Source organism: Chiloscyllium plagiosum, chromosome 13 (assembly GCF_004010195.1).
Source record: "Chiloscyllium plagiosum isolate BGI_BamShark_2017 chromosome 13, ASM401019v2, whole genome shotgun sequence".
NCBI lineage: Eukaryota > Metazoa > Chordata > Chondrichthyes > Orectolobiformes > Hemiscylliidae > Chiloscyllium > Chiloscyllium plagiosum.
Window position 1 is genome coordinate 28,491,040 of NC_057722.1, and position 10,171 is coordinate 28,501,210.

Sequence of the window (10,171 nt, forward strand, 5' to 3'; positions counted from 1 at the left end):
TCTGCCGAGGACATGGAGGTCCTGGGCCTCCTTCACCGCCGCTCCCTCACTACCCGACGCCTGGAGGAAGAACGCCTCATCTTCCACCTCGGAACACTTCAACCCCAGGGCATCAATGTGGACTTCACCAGTTTCCTCATTTCCCCTTCCCCCATCTCACCCCAGTTCCAAACTTCTAGCTCAGCACTGTCCCCATGACTTATCCTACCTGCCTAACTTCTTTTCCACCTATCCACTCCACCTTCCTCCCTGACCTATCACCTTCATCCCCTCCCCCACTCACCTATTGTACTTTATGCTACTTTCTCCACACCCTATCCTCCTCTCATTTATTTCTCCATCCTTCAGGCACTCTGCCTGTAATCCTGATGAAGGGCTTTTGCCCGAAACGTTGATTTTCCTTCTCCTTGGATGCCCCTGTACTGCTGTGCTCTTCCAGCACTACTAATCCAGACTCAGTTTCTTGAAAAATCTCTCTCTCAAAACTATCGTAAATTCTTACAATGCAAAATAAAATCAAAATACCTCTGGATTTCGAGTTCCAGGGAAACAAAATGCAAACATTTGACCACTAATAAACAATTATGCATATAAATCAGATCACAATGATTAAACTATAGTCTCTCTCTCTCTCACAGAAACACACAAATAGAATCTTGTTGCACTCAGTCAGGAGCTCAGCATTAAATCAATCAATCTCTCTCTCTCTCTCGCTCTGTCAGAGTCTTGCTTAAACAGACCCTTTGTTCATTTCCAAAAGTACAGTCTAATTATCATACAGGCATTGTCTAAAACATTCAACAGTCTAGTATCACTTTAATACTATAACTATTGGAGTCATAGAGATGTACAGCATGGACCCTTTGGTCCAACCCACCCATGCCGACCAGATATCCCAACCCAATCTAGTCCCACCTGCCAGCACCTGGCCCATATCCCTCCAACCTCTTCCTATTCATCTCCCCATCCAAATGCCTTTTAAATGTTGCAATTGTACCAGCCTCCACCACTTCCCCTGGCAGCTCATTCCATACACATACCACACTCTGCATGACAAAGTTGCCCCTTAGGTCCCTTTTATAAACTCAAATCCTCCAACCCTGGCAACATCCTTGTAAATCTTTTCTGAACCGTTTCAAGTTTCTCAACATATTTCCGATAGGAAGGAGACCAGAATTGCATGCAATATTCCAACAGTGGCCTAGCCAATGTCCTGTACAGCCGCAACATGATGTCCCAACTCTTGTACTCAGTACTCTGACCAATAAAAGAAAGTATACCAAATGCCTTCTTCACTATCCTATCTACCTGCAACTCCACTTTCAAGGAGCTATGAACTTGCATTCCAAGGTCTCTTTGTTCAGCAACACTCTATTGGATCACAATTCTCTATTATTTTGCTTCAAATCACCCCTACCAATCTGCTGGCTTTCTAAGTAGGTCTATCGGCGCTTGTAGTAAAACAATTTCCCCTTACTTATTTTGCCCCATCTATTCAGGCCCTCGTCTCCCGCGAGGTGGTATCTATAGGGTCTTATATTTATCATGTGAAATTTTATTATCACCACATAGAATTTTTATTAGTACCTTGTGGAATTTTCACTGCCACCATGTGGACTTTTATTAACACCATGTGGAATTTTTACTCAGGCAATTGCTACATTCTATTCTTACTCACCTCTTACCCCACTGCGCAGTCTTCTTGACCAATTCTCCACGTCTCCTTCAGCCGCAATTTTCCCATCGCCTTTGGACCTTCGGTTGGAGAGACCTTCCGGCAGGTTTCCGCACTCTGAGTCCCCAAGGACTGTCCCAAGCCAACAGAATAAAGTCCAAATTCACAGCAAAAATGCTAACCTGTTTTTGTTGGGTACCCTTATTCTGTCAGTCTCCGGAGTGCCCCCAGTGGACCGAGAAGCAGCCTATTACTGCCACCCTCTTTCCAGGTAGGTCTCTGCGTGACCCTGCTCATAGCGTCAAATTTGACATGGAATAAATGTACAGAATCATCAGGAGACGCAGAGAATTCTTCAAGGAGTAGGTCTTGTATTTGCAAACAAAAAACCGTGACACTCAGAAAGCAGATTCTTGAATACCCACGAACTTCAGAGTAACTGGTTCTTTATATCTTTTTTATCATGTTTTTGTTAGCTTATCAGCATGTCCAACTATGCTAATCAAAAGTACCACACTCTAGCTATACAATAAACCAGTGATGTTAGTTCCCATTTTCTCTTTAGTTGTGTCACTGTCGTTTTTCCTACATTCTACTTATTGTTATTCTAATGTCACGATTAGATATTTTACTGTCAAGGGTCTCAAGCAGGCTGACTCTACTAACTATTAATTAAATATTTAATGTCATGTCCCAAACATTTATTATTACAACATATTCCAAACCTGCCATGATATTGTTTAGCAGGCGAGGCTGAATCCTGCCACAGTGACCTTTTGACTAGTGTAGCATTCCACAGATCCCCTTGCAACAGATCGCCAGTGGTCTTCATGCTTTAACCCTTCTGTCCTTGCTAACTTTTCTGCGTGACATCAGTCCTCACACCCACTCAATTTTCACCAAGGCAAATAATTGGCAGAATGAGTAGACTTCAGGGTTGACAGGCTTACTGTAGAGGAGATGGGACTATGCAGTCTCCAATCATCCAGTGCTACATCTGAGCACAGCTCATTTTACTGAAGAGGAAGTGGTGGTGCACTGGTAATATCTCTTGACCAGAGATCCATGATAATGTAATGTGATAAGGGTTTGCTTCCCATCATAGTAAAGAGATAATAAGGAATCTAGAAGGGATGATATAGTTAGGGGCTAAAGTAGAGCCCAAAACAATTGTGGTTGCTGGAAATCTGAAACAAACCCGAATTGCAGGAGAAACTCAGCAGGTCTGGCAACTTTTGTGAAGCTAAAGCAGAGTTAACATTTCAAGTTTCCAACTGTTAATTCTGCTTTCTCGCCACAGATACTGCCAGACCTGCTGAGTTTCACCAGCAATTCTACCTTTGATATAGTTAGGGGGATGGATACAGTTCTCTGCAGCCGAGCGTTTGAAATCTGAAGATTGTGCTGTCTGCCCAGTGCCAGGGTTAAGGATATTTCCTTAAGAGTGCATGGTGCCAGGGCTGTTATGTAAGTGTGAATAGAGGATTGGCTAATAATGGAAAACAGAAGGCTGAACTTGCCGATTTTCAAATGTCTGGTCTCATGGTGCCCAGTCCAGCACAGCCTGCAGTGTCATTTCTCATGTAATCTTCCACATTTCACCTCATTAATGATACAGCTGTTCTCTTTGACACCCTCTGACCTGTGGCCGGAGAGACGGTAGTGTTCACTGCTGCTGGAACCTTCTGGCACTGGAGTATTTTGAGATTAATGGGATTATACTTTTACTGTGTGTTTAAAAATCTTTGAATTTGTGCTATAAGTCAATAGCTTAGTTTATTCTATTTATCTTCAATTCTTTTGATAAATTTTCATTCTATTATAAAAGCAAACTCTGCAACATTTTATGGTTGTGTTTCAGTGAGAGACGCCTTTGTTAAAACCAGAACAAAACTAAACATGATCTGCCAATCGATACAGCAGTCTGGGATCTGACTTGTCCAGTTATAACCTCACTGGGATCACAACAGCTTGATGCACATGCAATATCTTTGCCATGTAAGCTGCTGGCACATGCTGCAGGTGGATGTTGACATAGCCTGGTGCTGTATAATGGCAGGTTCTCCCTGTTGACTGTTCAGTAGTCCCAAACAGGACAAGTTGCCTTTGTGAGAAAGAAGCAATGTAAGACACAAAGACTGACAGCCTCCAAGTAAGCAAGCGAAGAGCTTTAAGATACATCCCGTGGAGATGCATGTGTATCCCTACACACAAAGCGACCTTAAAGATGTTATTGTACATGCAGTATTCCTTAGCTCCAATATGGTGTGTCAAAAGACTGACACAGGAGTGTGAGTTCATCCAGGTCTATGTGATGAGGCTGTTGATTTGCATGGACGAAGGATCAAGGAGGGTGGTGTCCATGGAGCATGCAGGGACTTTGTGGTGAAAACACAGCTGGATGATGAGCAGGACAAGCAGTCAGTGAGCTGAAGCCACCCGCTATCCACTCTGACATACATGCCAGGAATTTGCACCAACTAGTTTCTCAGTGATGGAGCAGAGAATCATGTATAAATAAGGCAGTGGGGGTTTAATGAAATGCGAATATATGAAAATAAGCAAGTTGCTATTAAATAGCAAGATTCTGAAGTTACTCTTTGTAACAAGGGGAAATCAGAAAACTATTTCTTAATTTCAAGACTCAGGCTTTTTAATTCTCGCATTATTTTCCCAACTTTCTTGCCATTACTAATATCACACTGAGAAGTTGAAAATTGTGCCCAGAAATTGGGAATAAATACATCATTGTCAGGTTGGCAAACTGTGACAAGTGGTATGCCAGAGAGATCAGGCGCTCGGACCTCAGTTATTTACAATTTATATTAATGGCTTAACTGAAAGCATCCAGTGTATTCTAGCCAAACAGATGATATAAAGATAGGAAAGCAAATTGTAAAGAGGATGCAAAGAGTCTGAAAGGGCATAAGAGGTTAGGTAACTGTGCTAAAATTCTGAAAATGCAAACTCAGTATCCACTTTAGTTGGAAGAACAGAAAAACAGAATAATACTGACATGGAGAGAGACTGCAAAATGTCGTGGTACAGAGGGATTTGGACATTCTTGTACAGAAATCACAAAAAGTTGACAGATGCAACAAGTATTAGGAAAGCAAATGAAATGTTAGCTTTTAGTGTGGTGCTAGAAAAGCACAGCAGATCAGGCAGCATTGAGGAGCAGGAGAATCATCGGGAGGGCTTATGTTCAAAACGTCAATTCTCCTGCTCCTCAGATGCAGCCTGATCTACTGTGCTTTTCCAGCACCACACTCTCAACTATGATCTCCAGCATCTGCAGTCCTCACTTTCTCCTCTTAGCTTTTAGTGCAGAGAATGGAATATAAACATGAGAAAGTCCTTCTCCATCTGTGCAGAGTTTTGGTGCACCCAGATCTGGAGTACTGCACACAGATTTGGTTCATAATTTAAGGAGGGATGTAATTGTATTAGATGCAGTTGAGACAATAATCATTAGGCTGACTTGGCATGAAGGGGCTGTCTTATCAAGAAATGTTGAACAGGTTAGGTCTGTACTCATTGTAGAAGAATTATTGGGTAATCTTATTGAAACACAAAGGACTCTGTGGGATTTGACAGCAAAGACGCTGAGTGGATGATTCTTCTTGTGAGACAATCTAGACCTGGGTGCATAGATTAAGAAGGGGGGTTTCTCAGTTACATTAGTGTCTTCTCTGAGAGGGTCATTAATCTTTTGAACTCTGTTCCAGAGAGTGCTGAAGGTTGAGTCATTGAATGTATTTGAGGCCGAGTTAGATTTTTAATAGTCAAGGGAGCCAAGAAATGTTGGAGGGTGGGGTTTGGGGTGGGCGTGGGGGATGGTTTGTGTGTGGATTTGCAGAAACGTAATGGTGTTAAGGAACAATTAGATTAGTCATGATTTTATTGAATGGCAAAGTAGGCTCCAAGACAAAATTAGCTTCCTCTGCTCTTACTTCACTTTTTTTTTATTCATGTATCATGTTGCTGGCAAATCTGACATTGTTGCCTATCCCTCAGTACCCTTGAAATGATTGCTGTACGGAATGGCCACCTTGCTGTCTGTCTAGAGTCTTATGTGCGGCAGATCAGTTAGATTTCCTTCCATTAAAAACATTAGTGAACCTGATGGGTTTTTATATATTTTTTTCAAATTCCAGCTTTTTAAAATTTAATTCAAATTTCACCAACTACTATGATGGGAAGCAAACCCTTATCACATTACATTATCATGGATCTCTGGTCAAGAGATATTACCAGTGCACCACCACTTCCTCTTCAGTAAAATGAGCTGTGCTCAGATGTAGCACTGGATGATTGGAGACTGCATAGGCCCATCTCCTCTACAGTAAGCCTGTCAACCCTGAAGTTTACTCATTCTGCCAATTATTTGCCTTGGTGAAAATTGAGTGGGTGTGAGGACTGATGTCATGCAGAAAAGTTAGCAAGGACAGAATTATAAATCATACAATCATAGAATCCATACGGTGTGGAAGCAGGCCATTCAGCCCATCAAGTCCACATAAACCCTCTGAAGAGCATCCCACCCATACCCATCCCCCTACCTTATCTCTGTAACCCTGCATTTCCCATGGCTAATCCACATGGCCTGCACACCCCTCGACACTATGGGCAATTTAGCATGGCCAGGGCACCTACCTGCACATGAGAATGTGCAAACTCCACAGAGATATTCACTTGAGGATGGAATCAAATCCGGGTCTCTGGTGCTATGAGGCAGCAGTGCTGACCACTGAGCCACCGTGTTGCCTTAGCAGTGAGTGTTGAGGCAGGGGGTAAGGGGAAGAGGTGGGGGCAAGTTTAATCCAGCAAATAGTCTGACCTGATTAGGTCAGTGAACGACTTTGGACATCACCTGTCTTTAGAGAATAATATCTTTACTCACAAATCTGTCAAGCAGCATATTATATAGAACAACCTGGAGGCAATGCAGAGAAGGGCAATGGTGCATCCAATAAGAAGCTTCGCTTAGCCAGCTGTTCTTTGGTAAAAAAAATTGTTTTGGCTGCCAAACAATTCACAAGATGTGGCACTTGCTGGTGGCCTGAAGGAACTTTCCCATGAGATCTTTGACACAGATCCTGTCTGTTAGCTGTGCTTAAGTTTAAGAAGACTGTTGCTCACTTCCTTCTAGAAGACACATGTGCAAGATAAAGTTGGAGAGATATGCTGAGTGTTTGTCAAGGTTCATTTGGAGGAGCTCGATGAACAAACACTGCTCAGCAGATAGTTACTGCAGACATACAACTGTTGCAAGACCATCAGCTCAGTGATTCAGTTGCTGATCTGCCTAGGCACGTTGCCATACAAGACTGGCACACAATCCATGCCTGTGTCCTGAGCGGTAAACTGAAATTTATTGAATCTGTCTCAAAGGGAAAATAAGGAATGAACACATTCTAAAACCATGCACCATTTTATTTTCTCAGTGTATCACAAGGATGACTTCTGCAATAACATCCTGCAATAACAATGGGCAGTACGGTGGCACAGTGGTTAGCACTGCTGCCTCACAGCGCCAGAGAACCGGGTTCAATTCCCGCCTCAGGCAACTGTCTGTGTGGAGTTTGCACATTCTTCCCGTGTCTGTGTGGGTTTCCTCCCGCAGTCGCTAAATGTGCAGGACGGGTGAATTGGCCGTGCTAAATTGCCCGTAGTATTAGGTGAAGGTGTAAATATATGTGAATGGGTCTGTGTGGGTTGCGCTTCGGCGGGTCGGTGTGGACTTGTTGGGCTGAAGGGCCTGTTTCCACACTGTAAGTAATCTAAGCTGTAAGTCTGTGTGTTTACTGAAGAACCAAATGTGACAAGCACCATTGGGAATGGTACTTCAAATCTGTCTACCTTGTGTGTCATCATTCCAATACCAAATAGAACTGTTTCACTAAGCAAACCTAATGTTTCTTAAAGACCCCGGTGGCACCTCTAGCAGGTGCAAATCTAAGCCAGGATAGTTGAATGAGGACAAAAGACATGTTGTGAAACATAAATTAGAGATGGAAAGAAGAGAAGCAGAACCTGAAATACTTTGGAGAATTTAACAGATCGGAAATGTGGGCTTCAAATAAACAGAGCACTGTAGAAACCTAAAACCAACACTAATACTGAGCAGATCAGGTGGTTGTTGTAGAGAGAGAATTTCAGGTTGATAATATTTTGGTAGTCTTCAAAAAAGATTAGAATTGTAACGGGTGTTAAGGAAGTACAGAAGCAAGGTAAATAGGAAACATGATGGGGTTAAAGACAGGAGGTTTAAATGATAAAAGGGTTTAATGATGCTCAAAGGGGATGGTACTATGACAAAGAAGCAAGGATCTACAGGCTGTGCAGATGGGAATGGCAGAATCATCATCAACAGCTGCTGTCCAGAGAAAAAAAATATTGTTATCTGCAGTTGGTGAACTCAATATTAAGTACTGAAGCTTGGAAAGTACATCATCAAAAGCTATGTTGTTGTTCCTTGAGCTTACATTAAGCTTCAGTGGAACAATGTATGAGGCTGTTTTCAGTGTGAATGGAGTAACTTAAAATGACAGGTAATTAGAAGTGAGGGTCACACTTGCAGATTGAACAGAAACGTTCTGTACAAAACAATCATCCTGACTATGCTTGTTTTGCCAAAATAATGGAAAAGTGTGAGTACTGATTACAGTACAAATTGAAAGAAGTCCATGTAAATTGCTGTTTTCAACTGGAGGAAATAATAAATAGGAGAGAGAAAGAAAAATGACAGTTGTTTCATCTCCCATGTCTGCAAGAGAAGGTGCTGTTGGAACAGGATGGGATATTTAGGATGGCTAAAGAGTGGAAAAGTTTATTGCGGAGGAACACATCCTCAGAATGCTGAATGGGGATGAGAAGATATGTTTGGTGGTGACATCACCACTGGAGGTGATGAAAATGCCAGAACAATGTGGAATGTGGGTGAAGTAGATGATAAGGATCAGGGAAGCATTACCTTGGTTGTGGAAAGGAGAAGATGGAATGAATTATGGAAATAATGGTTGAAGTATCAATCACGACCTAAAATAATGAGGTATAGATAGAGTTGATGGTAGTTGTCTTTTCCCCAGGATGGAGGATTTTGTGGCTAGGGGGCAGATTTTTAAGGTAAGTGAGGAGAGATTTCAAAAAAATGAGTTTTTTTTATACAGAGGGTGGTTTCCATGTGGAATGAACCTCCTGAGGAAGTTGTAGATGCCGGTACAATTACAACATTTAAAACATATTTCACTAGATACATAAATAGGAAAGGTTTGGTGGGATATGGGCCAGGACCAGGGAGGTGGGACTAGTTGGTTTGAGATTATGTTGGGCATGGACTAGTTAGATTGAAGGATCTGTTTCCATGCTGTATGACTCCATGACTGTATGTCATAAACACAGTTATGGAAAGTTGTATTGTCAGAACAAATGTTATTAAGATGGAAAAACTGGGAGAATGGAATTGAGGGCTTCAAGTAACCAAAATGGAAGCATAGTTGAAGAAATAGTGAATTTTGATTAATTTGCAATCATACTAGAAATTGTAACAGAGAAGATCAGAGAAGGGAAACTAAGAATCGGTAAAGGTGAGAGAAAGTTTGAAATTGGAAGCAAAGTTGGCGTCAATCTCTAGGTTGCAGTAAAGGAAGAAACAGTCATCAGTGCTGTGGAAGAAGTGATGAGAAAAGGGGTGCTCTGTATACAAACGGCTTTTGCCGAAACGTCGATTTTCCTGCTCCTCAGATGCTGCCTGACCTGCTGTACTATTCCAGCACCACACTAATCCAGACTCTGATTTCTAGCATCTGCAATCCTCACTTTTGCCTATACAAGCAGGACAGTCGTCTGGTCACCAGGGGGCGTGCACGGGCAGAGAATTGAGTAGGGAGAGAGTAGTCCTCCGGACACCAGGGGGCGGTCAGTGCGGTCAGGGAGGTTAGTCCTCCAGCCACTAGGAGGCGGACAGTGGGGGGTTTTCCGGCCACTAGAAGGTGGGTAGTGCGGAGAGGGAAATTAGTCCTCCGGTCAGTAGAGGGCGGATAGTGGGGAGTCGCTGGGCGTTCGGGCACGGTGGTGGTCGATCTTCACAGTGCCGCTGTCCTTTTCCCCGGGAGCTGGCGAGTGTGAGCGCGAGCGATGTCCCTGCTCCAGGCGGCTGTGAGACGACGGCGGAGGCCGGGATCCTGTGGTGTCCGGCAGGTGAGCCGTGCTTCCCGGAGCACGGAGGCGGTCAGAGTGGGGAGATATGAGCTCTCCTTCACCGAGAGGTTCATCAGTAAATAACCTGCGGGCCCCCCCCGGCTCCTAACTCCAACCTTAGATCGTGGCCAGTTTTATTCCTTGTGCTTGCAGCATCCCACCCTTGCTCAGGATAAACTGATTCTTTCCGATACAGCTTGTCTTCGTATTGTTACGGTGCAAAAAGTTGCCCTTCCGCCAGCTCTCCAAAACAGCATCTTTGTTTAGTGTCATTCTCTTCCCCACAGCCTCCCC

At 43.2% G+C, this 10,171-nt stretch overlaps 1 protein-coding gene across 2 annotated transcripts in view; it reads left to right on the plus strand.

The window, feature by feature from the left end:
* The first annotated feature begins 9,721 nt into the window (after nt 1–9,721).
* The window catches only part of gfm1 (G elongation factor, mitochondrial 1), a 44,909-nt gene continuing 44,459 nt past the window's right edge, over nt 9,722–10,171 (plus strand). The window contains exon 1 of one of the 2 annotated variants that reach the window (XM_043702120.1): nt 9,722–9,877. In XM_043702120.1, coding sequence (XP_043558055.1) covers nt 9,815–9,877 — 63 coding nt within the window. In that variant the 5' untranslated portion in view covers nt 9,722–9,814. The remainder of the gene's footprint in view (nt 9,878–10,171) is intronic. The other variant, XM_043702121.1, reaches the window with a different exon arrangement.